This window comes from Acomys minous, assembly GCF_964271855.1.
Source record: "Acomys minous genome assembly, chromosome: 12".
Taxonomy (NCBI): Eukaryota; Metazoa; Chordata; class Mammalia; order Rodentia; family Muridae; genus Acomys; species Acomys minous.
Window position 1 is genome coordinate 56,108,959 of NC_140493.1, and position 19,417 is coordinate 56,128,375.

General features: G+C 38.3%; 1 protein-coding gene across 1 annotated transcript in view; it reads right to left on the reverse strand.

Annotated features, from left to right (window-relative positions):
* OXR1 (oxidation resistance 1) overlaps positions 1-18,076 on the reverse strand; it is a 325,549-nt gene extending 307,473 nt beyond the window's left edge. The window contains exon 1 of the mRNA XM_084747931.1: positions 17,941-18,076. Within this exon, the coding sequence (XP_084604057.1) occupies positions 17,941-17,963 (23 nt within the window). The 5' untranslated portion in view covers positions 17,964-18,076. The remainder of the gene's footprint in view (positions 1-17,940) is intronic.
* Positions 18,077-19,417: the final 1,341 nt, after the last annotated feature.

The following is a 19,417-nucleotide window of genomic DNA, read 5'->3' on the forward strand; positions in this document are numbered from 1 at the left end:
AAAACTAGCATAGTTTACAGTCCTGTCAGACAAGTCAGAAGTTGCTGGTCGGCTGTCACCCTCTGGTAGAGTTGGGCGATGAGGTCAGAGTGTAGAATTCATGATGGCTCACAGGGAAACTGAGGCCAAGGTCGCAGCAAGGGAAAGCATAGTGCTTGAGAGACCCAAGACTGGGACAACCCTCCTTGTGGTTCTGGATTAGAGGAACAGTTGGACATGATGTACTCCATCATCCAGAGGAAAAATGACTGGAAATTCCATGTGAGGGATTTATGTACAATTGAGGAAATTGCCAATGAGAAGATATGACACTATAGTGCTTAGATATCTCAAAAATCAGAACACTATAACCATTAAAAATGACCTTTGTACATGATTAGTAAGCAAAGGAATCTCATCTCCAGGCTAACTTAAAGATCCATAAACTAAGAAAGCTGGCGGAACCTCGGATTCACTCTGATTTCTGGTTTTACAACGAAGAAAAACTATCTAAGAGAAGTGATTCGACCAAAACTACAGCCAGTTACAAAGTCAGGCTCACGAATAGGTCTACAGATTCGCTGTGTGAATAAAAATCTGATTTCCACTCATATATTGAAGTCATCTCAAAAGTAAAGCATCATCCATGAGTCACATCAGTAAAGAGAGACTCACCTGAGGGGAGCCCTTCATTTAGAAAGAGAGGCTTGTGCAGTTCCTGTATTGGCTGCATCTAAAAGATGACAAATGTGACCGACTACCCATAGCCACATGCCATGTGCTTTTGTAGTAGGGTGGTAGACATATGCAAAAAGAGATACTGCATTATAACTGGTATTTAGTGAAAGTTAAGTAAAGGCTTGCCTCAATCTGCTGAATATCATTTAAAAAATATGATACAGAGTATTCTGCGATAAGGAAGATTTCCCATCTGTGGAATCAGTGTGTAGCTTAGAGATACTTCAGGCAAGACTACTAGGAAAAGTGACGTGACAAGACCAGAAACCTCATTCAAACCAATAGGTCCACCTGAGTAATAACAAGGTTACAACTTTCTGACCATACGCCTAATGAAGGTTGAGGGACATCAGTAGGTGATCTGCTAGTCATTACGGGACCATGCCTCTGAAGTCTATCTTGTCTCTGGACACTTATGGAGCTCCAGTCCTCATGGCCCCCTTTCTGCTCAGTTTACTGTCCCTCTCCACACAGTCCATCTCCGTTGTCTTCAACATGTTCCTTCTCCTTGAGCCTGATTCCGGCCCATTTCTTTCTGCCCTCCTGCTCATTCCAACTAATGGATCCCAGTCCGTAGTGCCTCGTTTCTAACCTCCTCGGTGCTAGGGGTGCACATTGCTCTTCTAGCATTGCCATTCTAAAGCCAACCTTCATCCCCAGTCAGCAGTAGGCCATTCCTGACTTACAGAAGGAATCATTAATAGTTAGTTCTCAGCTTGTTTGGTTCTCATGGGCATTTCACTGCCCACTCTTTCCTTTAAAACCTTCTAATGACTTTCTCAAAAAATATTCAGGAAAAGCCTCTAAATTAAATAGGCTGCATATAAAACTGGTGTTGGGTTCAGCTAATAATGATCATTGCTACTCCACGTGCTACTGGGAAAAAATCTTATTTTTAGTCTGTACTTAATTTATTCATTTTCAAGAATAATATTGTATACTTTAAACCTTTAGCCAAATCCATTACCGTGAAATCACATTTCTGATGCATATCTGCTTCTAATATATACAAGTAACATTTTAAGTTCAATAATGAAAAAAATCTGTCGGAAACAGACAAATATTACCAGCATGTCTTGGCATTCATCAACAAGCAAACAGAGAGATACTCAATGCCATTACTGATCAGGGTGTATAAACCAAAGGCAAAGTAAGATACCACTGAGATCCTCCAGGAGTAACTTTGTAAAGATAAATAAAGTTACTGTGAAGACACAAAAGAAAAAGAAATAAATCCATATAATAAGAGCTACAAGTGATATAAATAAATGGAAACACCAAGAACTCAAAATATCGCACCTATTTAAAAAAAAACAATAAAACAAAAACGGAAGGTACTTGAAAACTAAACACAGAGTTATAGTGTTACCTAGAATTTTCTCCTTTATGCCCAAGACAAATGAAAAGAATGATCAGGAAAAAAAAACCCTATATATGAAGGTTTTCAAAAGTGTTATTTATTCTGTCCCAAACGTGGAAATCATTCAATGCTCAACAACTGATGAATGGATAAAAAAAATGCCATGTCTACTCAGTGGAAGGTTGTCTTTAAAAGGAATGAAGTTCTTATATGTGACACATTATGGACTTTTCATAAAAGTTCAAACTAGATTAAAGAAACTAGGAATAAAATATCACATATTATATGACTTAATTTAATGTGAAATGTTCATTATAAGTAAATCTAGAGACATAATTTAGATGAAAGGGTCAGATTAGTTACTTAGGACTGTGTGAAAGGGAAGAAAAATGGATTGTGGCTAAAATGCAGGTTGGGTAGGATAGCTCAGTGGTTATTAAGAGCACTGGCTGTGCCTGCAGAAGATCTGGGCTCCAATCCCAGCACCCACATGACAGCTCACAACCAGTGTAACTCCAGTTCCTGGCAACCTTATGACTTCTTATGGCTTCTTGCCAGCACTAGGAATGCATGTGATACAAAGACACACATGTAGGTAAAACACCTCCACACATAAACAAGAAATATTTAATGGGGGATTTAAAAAAAAAGAAAGCAGACTAATAAAAGGAAAGAAAATTTTTATGGAGATAACAAATATTCTACAGATGATGTTGGTCATTGATGAAAAATGTGAATATATTGAAAGCTTTAACACTCATAGTTTAAATGGGCACGATTCATGACCTATGACGTTCAAGTCAACAAACACTTATATTGAAATTTTACATGAGAACAAGAGTGGGCAGAAACATCTTCAAGTGCAACACATTTCCCAGTTAGTTCTTTAAATACCAAAAATCTACAGTCATTTTAAAAACAAGTTTACTGAAAAAAAAAAAAGTTGGTGCAGCGTTTTTATCAATTAGGTGCCAAAACAGGAGAGAAGAACATGGGCATAGAAGCCAGGAGCACTCTCTTCCTGTCAAAACTAAGAAAGACGCTGAAACTGTTAGTTAATACTATTGCAAGGATCTTCTGCATCTCAATTATGCCCACAGTCATTATTTTTGGCAGCCATGCTATAAATCAGGACTCAAGAGAGATAATTTGGTACCATCTGCTCTCAAACTTGAACATTCATCAGAGTCACCTGGAGGCTTGACAGAATACAGATTGCTGGATGCCTCGTTCAGAATTCCTGATGCAAGCAGGATTACAAAGTTGACACTAATTCTGCTGGCCCAGGGATTGAACTTCCTAGAACTTCTCATGGTTGTTGACAAATTAGTGTTCTCATGGTTACATTTATGGAAAACCTGCCCTGGTTCAAACACAATTCTAATAAAAAAGTCAAGCCTGCCACATGATCCCTATGGTACTGGAGATCTTTCTATAGCTAAGCAATGCTTTTTTTTAAAAAAAGATTTATTTATTTATTATGTATACAGCATTCTGCCTACAGGCTAGAAGAGAGTACCAGATTTCGTTATAGATGGTTGTGAGCCACCATGTGGTTGCTGGGAATTGAACTCATGACCTTCAGAAGAGCAGTCAGTGCTCTTAACCTCTGAGCCATCTCTCCAACCCCAGGAATTCTTGATGGGAAGGAAAACTATTGTATAAGACAGAATGAGGAGTGTATGGTGTATTCCTACTCTTGTTTGAAAGAAACAACAAGATGTAGGCCTCTAAAGAAGTAGAGTCAGAAGGTCACAGAAAAGGAAGGCACTGGTGAATTTGACTGATACCAGAGAAGTAGACAAGAACACTAGAGACTAGCTCCTTGATTGGAGAGGAGGTCGATGATGGGAGAATCCCTAGCACATTTTCACACCCTAATTCCCATACAGGTCTTGAACTACATTCTGCTCTGTGCATCTCATTGGTAAGACAGCTCAGGGTTACATGTGCCCTGACAGGTGTTTGTGCTGTGCTTTCCAAAGTCCAAAGAGCCTCACGGTGAGGACATGACACCCTTGTTTGTTCCAGTTGTCTCTTGTAATAACCGTCTTTATCTGAGACAGGTTGAATGTGTAAGTTCCCTTTCAACGTTGATTGACTACTTTACACACACACACACACACACACACACACACACACACACACACACACACACACACAATCTCTATGCTGATAGAGGGATGCTCAGCTGTAACAAGACAGGTCTTTATAAAGGTGTGGGCTTCCTGAGGATTTCTAGCTGAGGATTCATACCTGGATGCTATAATTGGATAGGGCATGAAGCAAAGTGAAAATAGCATTCAGCCCACACGTGGGTTCCCCTGTTACCATGATTTGGTCTAATGAGTTTAGTTATTGAATTAACACTATTAAAAATAATATAATAACATATATATTATATATAATTTGGAAACCAGATCACTATAGTTTTCTCCCAAATAATTACACTTGAGATTACTATGTGCTTAGTAGTCACCAAATAGATATTTTATACATGAACTGTGCCAATAAGAATGTCTTGACTAGTAAAGTTAGGCAGTACATTGTTTAAAGGACTGCTTCCCAAGTTTGTGACAGTAATTCCCTTTTCTTGGTGATATATTCCACAAAGTTAATGTTCTATACAAGGTAATTGAGAACTCATTTCCTTGGACTTATCATATAAAGTTGGAGGTAATATGAAAAAGAAATAATTGAGTTATAAATGTGGAGTTAGTACAGGGCTGAGCATGCAGTCATGAGAAAAACTCAGAAGCAGAAAGCATAGCCTATGTGGTTCAAGGTTCAGAAACAGTTGAGTCACCATCACTATGGCTTGTGATGGTGAGATGTACGACTAGCTTTTCCTTTTATTGATTAGACAAAATAGTACTAATAAATCATTTCACAAAGTGATTCTTTGAGCACTAAAAATACAGAAAGGACCTCACTGTAGAATAAAGGAGAATGAGCAACATGAGCCTACAGTTACCTGTATCTTCTAATTCTGCAAGAGGACAAGTCAGTGGTTTGCTGATTAGCTCAGACTTGACAACTAACATCACACATTATCACTGGGAATGAAGAGAGTTCACGTCTTCAAAATATTCCACAGTCTTAGTTAAATGCCCTATTGACCTCAAGCAAAAATTTATGCATGTGATGGTCTTATTTCCTTGATGGTCTCAAATACTCCACAGCTTTAGCTCACCCTAGGAAAACACGTCCCGCAAATCCCTCTGTGAGCAGTGTCAAATGCCTGATACAGAACACAGACCAAGCTTCCAGCAGCCAAATCACCTCACCTTCTGCTAAATTTGTTTTCATGCCAAGATTCTCCAATCCATGCTATGTATACACGCTGTGTTCCAGTGCCTGCCTGGGGATCAGACCCAGGGCTCTGGCCACTTGTTAATACAAAACACCTGTTGAACTTGTTTGCCAGGATTAAGTACGATGACTTCATCTGTTTTATAGTGGTCAGATTTCTAGGGTATATTTTAAATGAGAAAGTAAGTATCAAATATCTCCTCACATATGTGTTAGTAGTAGCTATTGCTCAATGCTTGACTTCAATTGATAACATTTATAATTTGCCAAGTACAGTAAGCATTTCAAGTGCCTGCTTTAGTCTTCTAATGGTTAAAGACTGGATTGGGGAAAGTATAGAGGGTGTTAAGAAAACCCTTCCTTCAGAAAAATTACTTTTTATTATTCATTACATGAGCACCGATAAGGAGTAAACATAACTGATTCTTTTACAAAGCAAACGGATTAGTTGTAGACTTTTAAACTTTACAGAGTAACGTCATTACAATCATTCTTAGTATATAACTAGTTTTGAACAAAATATTAAAAGGAATATTATGGGTTGGAAAAGGTCATCACAGTTTTTATGAGCCAGTTTCTATACAAATTCTTCTTCTGGATGTAATTTTAGGATACTATAAAAACCTCAGGGAAAAATGTCTAAATGAAAATGCACTCAGGAGATCACTTAATTTGAATTTCTTTTGTCATATTCATGAAAGTACTTTGTATCAGGATCTAAAACCAAAGGGCAGTTAACCTAATCTAATTTTTAAAATCGGTGCTGCAGAGCTGATTTTTGATTACAGCAAGACTTTACCAAAGGAGACTGCATAAGGTTGAAAACTCATCTGGAAGAGTGGTACCCATCCTCCATTAAATATGCCCATCAAAAGACATGACAGGATTGTAGCTTTCAGCTCCCAGTGAGACAGGGAGGCCTGATGTACCTGGCCTGTGTGACTCGGGGCCCAGTGGAGATTATTCCATCACTTGTAGCTGCTGCTCAGGTTGCTCTGAGCAACTTGTGAGCTACCATGAGCACTGGGATAGCTAAGTCTTCCACTTTATCCAAAAGTCCTATTACAAAGGAAAGATGCTTGTATTTATAATAGTTTCAACTCATCGAGCAAAATGTATGCAGCCTAAGGATCAATGTCAGCATTTAACTTCCCAAACTCTGGAAAACTAATACACATCCAGTGCTTCACACCTACTTCTGAAAAATGATAGTCCTTAATACATAGAACTAGCATTGGCAGATTGAGCGATATGGTGCTAAGAATTAATTTTGATTCTAACAACAGAGTCTTTGTATACTGCTTTAGAAGAACACCAATGTTCTCCAGTAAAGGAAAAAAGAATTATTTAAAGTTTAAAATAAGCAAACAAAACAAACAGACAAACAAACAAGTCACAAGTGTTAATTGTGACTACAAAGCAGGACCAGGAAAGAAGCAGTTGTGGCTGTTTGGAGATGCTCACTGACATCAAATGAAAAGGTTCAAAAAAAATGGTCCAAGTAGCAGTTCCTTATATAGGAATAGCAGAGACATGACAAATAAAAGAGGAGTCATGAAGGCCGTGTGTATCTGGACTTACACAATCATTTTACCGAACTAAATTGTGTTGAAGTTTTTCTCAAAACATTGAGTCTAACAAAGCCCTGGGAAAAAAAACCATTGTAGGCACCCATGAGGCATTTCTTCTGTAATCAGAATCATAGAACACTGACATCATAACTTTGGAGCGGAGCCAATTTACACCAATTCCCAGTACGACAGAAATCCCATACTTATTTATTTTATGTTCTAAGTGAAAGACACCCGCCCCCCACATGGAGAGCACCAAGAAGGGAAGAGGTAGAGGTCAAGAGTGTTTCCAATGCTTGCTAAGTAAGGACACTAATAAATCCCAAATCCCACCTTTACGTACCATAACTAATCCATATTTAGCACAAAGAGCATAGAATGCTTATAACCTTAGAAAAAAAGATGATTTTTTCCCCTTAAGCACTGGCACCTAGTGATTCTGTGCCGTCATCCTTTTTACAGCATGATAGCCCCTGGCTGCATACTGTATTATATATCTTCAATAAAACCATGGCCATATTAAACAATGAGTGTGCAAACACAGTACATTACGTCAACATTCCTGCGTATATACTGAAATTAACTTTAGAGTTCCTTGGGAAAAAGGGATGATAATAATAAGATTCAAATGCAAGTTGAACAGCAAAAACAGTCCCCATTTCCATAATTTATATTTACTGGTCTACTTACAAATCTTTGGCACAAGATAATATGTTTTAATAGCTGAGATATCCTTTATGCTATGCCTCTAGTTATTCAGATTGGTATAGATGTATTGTTAAGTGTTTTTTAATTGACAATAATGAAAAACAAGCTATATCCTGAACAATAAATTTTTATTTTTTCGTTATTTTCTCCCATTGTTATATCTCATTAAGCATATTTCCTGAGTGTTTATGTTAAGAGCACAATATTATTATCTTCATAAACTTCAGGTTTCAGACAAGTCCTTTATATTTGTAAGGCACTTCATGTCAGTTGCTGCTTTCTGTGCTAGGCTGTCAGCATTACTGGCTTTGCCTGGACTGGAATTCTGTGTAACGTTTCATCAGGTTAGTGAATAACAGACAGCAGTGTCTACTCACATTGAGAATACTATCCAGTCACCTGGTCTCCGCACATGCTTGACACCATGCCACCTTGCTGAGCTCACTTCCAAGTACTCCTCTCTTTTCTGGCTGCCAGCTACCTGCCTCCTCCTTACTCAAGCATGGCCCCTCTGACACACATTGGACCTGTCATCATAGGGGCCTTTCCAGCTCATCATGTAATGAAGTTTTCTGTTTATCCTGAAAGTAGCCATAGAGTCTATGAAGGGAACATTTAATAATAAGCCAAATATGCTGCTTGGACAGCTGCAATAGAGTCTGTGAGTGGAGTGGCTCTCCTCTAAAGATGTGAAGCTTCATAGCCTCGTGCTTCAATGTTATCTCCTCAAAAGGCCTTTCCTTACAATGCCCATCCTCCAGGGCTGACGGCACACTGTCCTGTCAGTCTGCTTGACTATGTTTGGAATATGGATCCCTGTCTGTCCTGATAGTGCCCAGCTGTGCTTTCCTATTCATCCTCAGCCCTGGATGTAAGCCTCGTGACCTTAGGGATGTCTGTTTCATTCGCCATTCTAATCTCAGTGTTAGAAATTATACACCGAAGCCATTTAGAAAAACTTGTTGAAATAAATAAGTAGCAGTTTTAAGAACTAATACTTATATTAAAATAATATAGATTCAGTTTAAATACCATTACTGTATTAATCCAAGCCTTAAATTGTAGAAGAATTATTTTTACATTCCTATTCTTTCATAAAATAAATTATCCTCAGGACTCTTGGCAACTTAAAAGTGGATCATAAGACAAATAATAAATTAATGGATAGAGTGAATGTTTTTAGTGAGTATTCAATATTGTTGGAAAGTACTAGTTTCATTTTTTGGGTTGATTAAGCTGGCATTGATAAAAAAAATCAAGTAAAATGTCTTTGCAATAAAAATAAAAACACAACAACAAACATGGAATGATAAAAAAAGACAGACAGAAATGTATTTTCCAGGATGAGACATGATAACTTCACACACTGAAAACTTGACTGTCAAATTTCTTTGATCATGCTGAAAAGAACATACCTTAGACTACATAGCTATTTGAATGATTCAAACTATATCATAAATCATTTATTACTTTTTAAATTACATTTTTCATTGCTCAAGCCCCAAAGGCAACATTTTGCCTCCAGTGCTCAAATGGTCTGTCTAGCTTTACGTTAAAGCTTCCAGAGCCTAGGAAATATTGATATTATCAGTCACTAAACATTGTTTTTTTTTACAAGAGAATAAAGTATAATAGATACAAAATAAAGGAAAAGCATATTTCAACACGTATTGTTGTATTCTTTAACCTAGACTATACTCAAAGGGACCGTGATCCTTGGGACCCATCACCAACCACTGGAGAGTACTAGGCTCGCATGCCTGTGTTTTTTCCTCCATATTATTTGTGGACCAGTGATGATTAATCTGCTCACAGTGACAGTGACCAACTGCGTGTCTGTGAAGGAAGGCCAGTCAAGCCCACAGGACTAGGCCCTCACTGTAAAAGAGAGCAAATCTAATTAGTGCCTGTGGGATTGAACCTGTAGCCTCAGACTCATTAGCCCAAGAAAGCAAAACCGTCTCAGAATACCATGACTTGTAAACAATTCTCTTCCTTGGGATGTGTCGTGTCTAGCTGGCATTACTAGTAGTAATAAAGTAATAACTCCCTTTTCTGGGGAGTGTACGTCAGTGGAAGTGCACTTACATAGAATGGTAATAGTCCCTAAATTAGTTCCACAGGGTCACGAAATATTATTTTTCATTTATTATTTGATTTTTTAAAAAAATTATATTAGGGTAGAAATTTATTTAGGAAAAATTCATATGGGGTCCAGATTATAAACAGCTCTGAATCTAGTTTGGAAGATAACCTAGAAACAATGGGAAAGAATGGCATAGAGTAAAATAAAAAATATTATTAGCAAATTAACTTCGTAAGAAATGTAATTTAGGAGCAAAAAAATGTAATTAGAGGACATTCATATCAGGTCTAACCGGCACCAAGATTCTAGATTAGGGTGATAAGAATAAAATCTGGGGACTATTCTGAGAAGAAGCAATAGATTTAAGTTTCTCTATTAAAGTATCTTTAAAATACTGAAGAGTAGAACTCATGTGTGCCATTTCTATCACTACTGTCTCTTCCAGGATTTGGCTTAATACCAACAAGCACAGTACAAATAAAGGATCACAAAGTATAGGGAATGACTCCAAAGAGAACCCCTGGCTCAAAATAGCATGATTTTGTCAGAATTAGAGACACCCGATGCTTAATTTTATTTTGGCTGCATTCGGTGTAGGATAAGAAAACATTCAAGTAAGCATACCTAGTCAATGACTGAAAATACACATAGGCAAGACATCTGGAAATTAGTAAGAGGATAATTCAACAATCCCGAGTAGCTCTTAAAGACCTTTTGCTTGGTAACTATATGTTGTATTGTTATAACAAAATACCCAATCTGGGTTGTTTGTCAAAAAAGATGTATTTATACTTTAGGAGGTTAGAATTCCAAGAACTGGTAGCCACACCCAGCTCACCTCCAGGGACGGTCGAATTGGCTGGGTCACAATTTGGCCAAAAGCTCAGAGGAAAACAGCCTGGTGCAAAGGGGTCTAAAAACATTTGGAATGGTCTTACGTTATAACAGCCTGCTCCTGAAAAAAGCAAAACCATTTGTGGTAGATAGGAAAAAATTTTCCAGAGGCTTCCTATAACTGTTGAAGTTTCAAAAGCTATTTCTAAAGTGCATCATTGATGTGCAAACCATGAAGGTTTCTAAAAATATAGTGTATTCACATGAAAAGTCAACTGCAAACCAAATTGGTATTAATCGTTTTAATCATGAAGAGATTTCAACTTGAAAAGGCATATTATGAATAGAAAGGCACACTGAAATTTTATGGAATTAATAATCCTGACTTTAGTCCAATCAGGAGACCTTAAAGTATTACACAATCGTGGAGAAGGGGGGGTGTTTCTTTTCCTTGAGCTCTTGTTTTGCCTATTTTGTTGTTTCCTCTTTCTTCTTGTAGGATGGTTTCTGCTGGTTTAGTTTCCCCTAAACACAGTGTACCCTTCTTGTGTTCTGCTATATCGCCAATGCTTACAGTCATGTCCCTGCCATCACTCTTTGCACGAGGGTCTGAGTTTAGTTTAAAGGCATGCTCCCTCCTTCCTGGGTCTCAGTCACCCAGCATACACTTGGCTCGCTGGGAAATACTCCTGTTATCTCACCAAGGAAGTTTTTTTCCAACAACAAAGAATGCTCGTTCTTTTGGATGGGAAATAATGGCTCTATGTTTATGCACGAGCTTTCTCCTCGTGGTCTTTGACAACAGATTGTAGGCAATTCTGCTTTCATTCTTCACCATAAAGCTGGCATGAAAAATCATTCCTGAATTTCCACCTTAACTGCATTTTCCACCTTTTGTTCTAAACCTTCTCTCCTGACAGATGTCTCAACCATCAACCCCCTTGCCACTGTAAGTGATTGTCCTGCCTCTGTGAGGCTGAAAGTTAACTGCATAAATACAGAATGCTGATATAAACACAACATAGAATGTGAAATATATGTTACGTGTAATATTTACATTACAGATATATAATTCACGTTACACATGTATTAATTACATAAATTAACTAATTACATATGCAGATTAATTTAAAGTAGCTTTCAGGTCTTATCAGAGTAAAATCAAATTTGTCAACATGCATAATAGCATTTTGGAATATATGCCTACTTGGGCAATATAGTTAATTTCTTATAAATATAGTCAATATATTAATTACTTCAATATTCCAAGCCTTGCTATATCTCTAGATATGCAGAACAAAAATTTTATTTGCTTTTGATAAAATTGTCTAAGCCAACTAGTGTTCACGGGATCTAAGTCAGGAGGAGGCATTAGTTCACACAGGCAAAGCGCACTGAGTGGCTCCCCGCCTCCTAGGGTACGGATATTTGAATACTTCTCCTTGACTGCAGCAGAATCATTTACAGCAGTAAAACCTTATTAAAGATGAAAACCAGAAGACTACTGAAGTCTTGGCCCAGCTGGGTGGAATAAATGGCACTACTGTCACAGTCTGTGAGTGCATTTCTCTGACGCTGTCCCTTCATACCCACCAAATAAAGCAAGAGGCATAAATCTTCCATGAAAACAGGAGGTGTCAAATTATCACCTATGGTAGGAGGATTTTGCAAGAAAAAGTGAATATATGTAGAAAATAATATATCTCAGCATTTTAAGCCTACTTTTCTGTCACTTGAGTCATTTATCATGTCCGCCTCATAAGTGTGGCATGGTATTCCGTTACAGTAATTACCATGATTCTTTATAGTTAGGGAAAAGGCAAAGACCGAGTTAGTGTTTCTGAACAGTGAGGCCTTTCACCTCAAGTGGGAAAAACAAGCACATATTTTGTTTTCCAAAAACACTCCAGATGTACCTGTTTGGAGATTCCATCAGACCACAGCGGGGTGGTTGAGTTTCCATCCTTTGCCTACTGCTCCAGCTCTCTTTGCCCCATCAGCACACCACCAGGGTACTTAGCAGAGGCCACTGTGCACAAAGGATGCTCAGTGGACCTGGCTATTTGGCTTCTTAATTTCAGCCCAGTGATTTCTTCATCCCTATCTGGCTGCCAGAAGCCAAGCAAATATTAATTATTCGAGGTCTGATAATATAGGCCAGATATGCCTCAAACTTGGCATATTCCTGCCTAAGTCTCCTGATTGCAAAATAAGATTTTTTTAAAAAACAAATCCTGAATTGTATATGGGAATCATTGCACAAAATAGCCTGGGGGCTATTATTTTGCAAAAACTCATAATTTGCCAAAATCAGTTCATGTTGAGATCTCCCTACCAATACTAATCAACATAGCTACAGTAACTCGAAAACAGAAAGACTTAAGGTGTTAAGGTGCAAATGTAACAGAGTCTGTGGAGGGTCTCCAAGCGGCACAGGCTGAACAGCCATTCGAATTGAATCACAGCAAGCTCCTCTACATTTATGTTCTGTTCTTTTGTTTGCTTTCGTATGAGGAAAACCTTTTAGTAACTATGCAAAATCATTCAGTGTGCCAGGGCAATGTGCATGTCTATAACCACAGCCACACACAAAGTAGAGGCAGGAAGATCGGGGGTTCAAGGGCATCCTCAGCTGCATAGAGAATTTTAAAATGGCCTGGGTTATCTGAGAACCTCTCTTTTAAAAAATTAATAATAACAATATCTCACTTTCTACATATCTAGTAATTTAAGGAGCTCACTTTACATGATTTTAGCAAATTTCACTGAGTTTCCAATATTACCCATCTCATTGCTTACCCCCAGATGTTAGTCCGCTCATGCCCAACATTATGCTACTACTGATAGTGTTCTTTGAAAGATGAGTTCCAGTGTGTAGACTGAAGACAATTAAGAGAAACATTCTGATTGGAAATGAAACTACAGAATTTACTTAGGTGGGGTACACAAGCAAAGCAGGGGCTTATAGTTTTGGGGGAATAGCTTCCAAGTGGCTCCCAACTGGAACAAGGCAACTTGTATGTGTTTAATCCATTACTCAGTGGTTTTACCATGTGGGGCAAGTTCCTTAGCATCCTGAGCCTCACTCTTCACATTCACAAAAAAGCAAATAACATTTTACACCCCCAAGAAGGTGACAATAATTGAGTTAGTATCTGGAAATTCTCCATCAGTGCCTGGTGCAGAGTAAAGGCAATGGAAAAAGTCACTCTGATAATGTTCACTAAACTTGCATAATACAAAAATCACCAACTTTAACTCTTATATGGATATAAATATCCAATGTTATAAAAATATAGACAGTGGGGGAAATTATGAGAATTAGGAAGGAAGGCTGTTTAGTTTCAGGAAGCACATTTCTGCCTCACCCATATCCTTTTTTTGTGGTCCAGATATGACTCTTGTTTTCACTTGTTAGGGCTTCTTGTGTCTCCTGTTAGTTATGTCTGCTACCAAAGGCATTTCCTTTCCACAGACCATAGACTGGAAGTTGCCATCTGCTCAAGGATGTCTGCAATTGATTCTGAACATCCTCTCCATTTCATCCTGATCAGCATCACCTCAGGCATCGACTCCATCTCATAATTACTAGCTAAACAGACAGGCTCACAAAACATCTATTTTTATCTCTATAGAACTCTTATAATCAATTCCCATTGCTCCCCTCTCTGAATGAGACCAGAGCTTCCTAGAAATCCGGAAATATAATGCCTACAGTTTTTAGAGGTAGGTGCATGTGCACACATGTGCACGTGTGTGTGTGTGTGTGTGTGTGTGCAAAATAAGTGTCATACATGCATATAACTACTAAAGATTTTTTAAATCTTTATGAATAAGAAATTCTCGAATACTAGCCATATAAAAGCTAAGGTTATTGATTGGATACTTGTAGAAATGAATGCAAGTATCTTAACTTGTATTTTCTTAATTTCTATGTTAGTGTGGGACCCGGGGTTGATGCTCCACATGTAAACATGCATTATGTTGAGTGTTTACTTTGAAAATCGGCACATGGTCATTAAAGTTGGATAAAATAACAATACAATATTATGGTAGGTGGGCAAAAACACACACACAGAATGACATGAGCTTTTAAAATATCTCTTTATTTTTGTATGTATGTACACATCCTACAGCGTACATGTGGAGGTGACAGAACAAGTTGCAGTAGTGCTCCTTCTACCATATACATTCTGGGGACCAAACTCAGGTCATCAGACTCCGTAGCAGCAGCCGGTACCTTTAACCCTTGTGCCATCTCACAAGCCCTGACATGAGTTTTCACCGTAAACCCAGTGTGAAAATTAACAAGAAGAACAAGCAGAAGAGAGTCTTTCAGGAGAACGACTTAGGCAAACCATAAAACACAACAGGGTTGCTATTCACACTTCTGGGCAGAGGTTGCTCTGGGAATACATCCCGTTAGAGGAATGCTCTCCTTGTGGCTTCCAATCTTGGGAAAACGAGTCCCCACTTGCTACAATTGCTATCACCAGCACACTGCAGACTTAGCTGCCCCTGCAGTGTTCTTCCCACAGTAGGGAACACGCTCGTCAAAACAACCCGGGTATCCATGAACTCAAATGTTACATGCCAATTAAAAACACGACAATTCCATTTATTTCCAGCGTGAGGCAGTCCATGCACATCTTTCTTCCTGGACTCCAAAACAGAGCCGGGTCATGGAACAACACTAATTCCATTAAATTCATAAAACGTTATGGAGTTTCCGCGGAAAATTGGTAGGCTGCAAGCCATCCCTGAGTAGATATTTACAGGACAATGTTACCTCAAAATACAGACTGCAATTGTTAGGGGATACGAAAAGTTACAAGGATTAATATGGAAAACCTGAGTCAATTCTTTTAAGAATAAGAAACCTGAGTCGTGGCTTGACTTGAGTACCTCCGACTCATTTCCTAATCTTCCTGACCAGAAAGAAGCAGTTCGAATGCTAAGAGGGAGGATGGCATGGCTGTACAGTGGAGATATTGATGAAGCAGACGAGGCTTTCCCTGCAGGGGACTCTAATGCAGACAGTGTCAAATGATCACGCCGTGGCCCCATTTCCAGCACCTTTGAGCCTCCAAAGGTGAACATTTTTCCTTATTTCAGACATTTTGGAGTCTACCATTGCCCTCTGAATTTAAATTTTCTTTTCGAATGAGGGTATGTACTTTCATTAACTTGCCTGTTTTGCATTTTTCACTCATTTGCACAGCATCTATTTGCAGAACACCTACCAACTTGTGGGAGCCTTGACAGACAATTAAGCTGCAATGATGCATTGTGGCTATTGGTGAAGCTCACTGTGTTCCAAGTGACCCTAAATCAAATCATCCCATCACAGCAGGGCGGAGTGAGGCTCCCGTGTCAGCCCTGCGCTGGGTCACATCCACCCTGCCTTGAGATTTGACTGTCACGTCTGCTTTAATCGCTTTTTCATCCTATTCCCCGCACCCCCTTGCCCTTTCCCTCTCCAAATCCTCATATTCTTCCCCCATTCCTCCTCTGTTTCCTTTTCTTTCTCCCCTTGATCACCTTAATTCTCTGATGTGTTATTTGTTTTTCAGTTATTTCTTTGAATCTTGTGTTCTTATGTGGCGGTGAGGAGAAGTTGGTCCTCATTTGCCCTGAACCTTAGTTTTGGAGAATATCAATTCAGGGAAAGGAGGTGGTCACACGCCCCACACAGCTTCCAGTTTGCATGTCTTAGGCACAGGGATGGGGCTACAGGAATGCACATCTAGGCTCAGTGTTCTGCACGTGGCTGCGGAGGTTTTGGATTGAGGTTCTCATGTGTCATGTTTGAGTGGCAAGTACTTTCCTCTCTTGAGCATCTGTTTGGTCTTTGAAGATTGATTTCCTATATGCTAGCCAGGGAAAATTACATTTTTCAATAAAATGGTTCAGAGTGCGTATTTTCAGATTTGAAAAGATTCTCAAGATTTAGAGAAATTAAAAGTTTCATTTTAAAAGTAATGATAATTTTATTTTAATAAAATATAAAAGTAAATTACATCCTATAGTGATAATTTACATTTAAATATTTCATTAGTGTTATACAGAATATACTTTAGATCTTTTCATTTTATTTATTTATTTATTTATCCAAAGGAGGCACTGAACACTCAAGCCTAGAAACCCAAGGACACATTCTATGGAAGCCATTAAGAATTAGGTCCTTCAGAAACACTCCTCTAAATTTAAACAAATAATTATACCCTTTGCCCTAAATAAGTTGCTTACTTATCTAAAAATGAACTCACAAAGCTCCGGCAAATCAGCAAGTGACTCCTAACTCTAATGCTATTTCTGTCTACAGAAGAAAGTGAAATGAGCCCTTAAAGAAATGTAGAGTCAACAGACTTCTCCTACTCTCTTGTAGTAACACTGTCAGTTCATGTAGGCATCATTTTTTCTACACATTAAAAAGAATTCTGGAGCTCAGTGAATCTTTTCAGACTCACCCCAGGATGTTCTTGCTCCTCACTGGCATAGAGATGCTGCTGTTTACCATGAGATTATCTTTTTACTTCTCATTTTCAAAGTTTCAGGAACGATTAAACGTGAACGGAAAGCCTAAGATGAGCTTCAACAGAGCTACTGAGAAATGAGTGCTCACAATGGAATTTTGAGTTCTATTTACTTTAATTTAGGTACTTTTTTTTGAGACATGAATCCTGAAGGAAAGAGATACTGATGAGCAAATGCCTATTCTACGTGCAAAGCTACATGTTGGGCTTATTAGTCCTAAACCAGGGAGTGTATTCCTGTAGGAAAGCACACTGGAAAAATAAACCCTTCCAACCTCTCATTCACCTTGTATGGGAAAGAAAGTTATTAGATGCTATTGGTGTTCAGTGGGAGGCTCGGCACCTTTCTAGAGTCCCCAGATGTCATGGCACTGAAAGCGTTAAATGTGGATGATGGAAATCTCACAAGAGCCCCACCCATAAATGAAGAGCTAGAGGCCAATAGCTACTGAGACACAAAAAGATTCGAAGATGAGCTCCCAATAGGTTATCTAATCCCACTAAATAAACTTAGCAGGTAGTGCCTATATACATATGTAACAATAATAATTAAAAAATAAGTAGCCATGCATGTGAGGAGCAGGGAGCACAGGGAGTTGAGGGCAAGGAGAAGGAACGGGGAAATTATGAAATTAGAGTAACTGTATATGAAATTATCAAAAATAAATCAAAAAGAAAAAAATCATCTAATATAGGACAATCTGAATATCCGTTTCCTAAAAGTTATATGGCCAGGTTCTGGTAGTAGAACAGTCAGAAAACCCCACTTACTGTGTGCATTTATCTGTTTCTGAAATTACCATGTAATTCACTCACCATGATAGATTAGATACAGACATTGCAGCGATCTGTGATGAAGTCTTCTCTGGATGTCAGAATAAGCAATCAGGGCATCCACTTGACAGGACCACAGCTGGTTTCTGCTCTGCTACTGGACCAGGCACACACTGCTTATTTACTTGAAGCTTAAGAGGACCTGCGAAGAAAACAAAAATGGTGATGTCTCTAGGACATATTCTTAGGGACTGCAATAGAGTCTTTCATCCAGACTGAAAGCTGCAGTATAGAAAAGGACACATCGCGGTATGATACTTTCTTCTTAAAGCAAAAGAGATGCCATACATCAGTGATAAAATGAAACCAACCGTAGGAGGGGCTGAATTCTCTACCTGTAGAACCAACTGATTCTTCCTCTCTCAGAAGTAGAAAATACAGAGAAAAACAGAAAGTAGTTTTAGAGAGTATTTTCTCCATATAATTATACTCTCTAACTCAGTTTATACATCTGTGGCAAAAATTTATCAAAGAACCTGATTAACTAATAGCACTAGATACACTAGAAGACAAATATAAATAAAGGAATACATAAATAAAAACAAACACAAAGAGTTGGGCATGAGTTTTGACCACATTGTTTACCTATGACCTCACAGTTGACTGATTTCTGCTCTGTGTAAATAACAGGGTCAGGTAGCATGGAGGAGAAAGGTAGAGTGTTTTTATGTGACAGAAATCTCCACAGGCGATTTTCTGAATACCTATTGTATATATTGTCCTATTATCTTAAACCAAAATTTTCTCAGAGCAAAATTAGCTCCACAATTCTACTATCACTTTTAATAGCTCTGGGTACTTTCCATTATGATAATAAGAAATACTTATTAAGCATAGCTGTGTGCTCTAACAATAACATGGGTATAGGTCAGGGATAAAAGTGGGCGACACTTAAGTAAGACATTGATCCTATTTCCAAGCAATATCTTATACAAAAAGGTCACTACACTAAAATGGAAAAGATTTCCTACAAAAGCCACTCCAGGGCAATAGAGGCACAAAAGAGCATCTTCTAGCTCAGTTACAAAGATTTGACAAGAATTCTGAAGAATGAGCCCATACACTACCACCAAGAAGCCCCAGATGAGGCCTGATAGGTGAGGTGAGATGGTGGGGAAGGAAATGCCCCCGTGTCAGAGGTCTAGTGGAGGGGAATAGGACGGAAGAGGGAGGGAGGGTGGAAATGGGAAGATACAAGCGAGGGAATAATCATCGGGATGTAATATGAATAAATCATAATAAATAAATAGATATAATTTTTAAAAGAAAAAACGTTTTTTTAAAAATCCAGTGTCAATTTTCTTAGAAGGTCAGTTTACCTGTCCCTTAAATAAAGAAACTGGAAGCAAAGAAGTCCATGAAAAATAGAAATATTCCACTGGGTAAAGAATCTTTCTTTCATATCTCAACATGTGTGTCTTCTTTTTGACCTTAATTTTGGTTACTGAGCTCCTCTGAG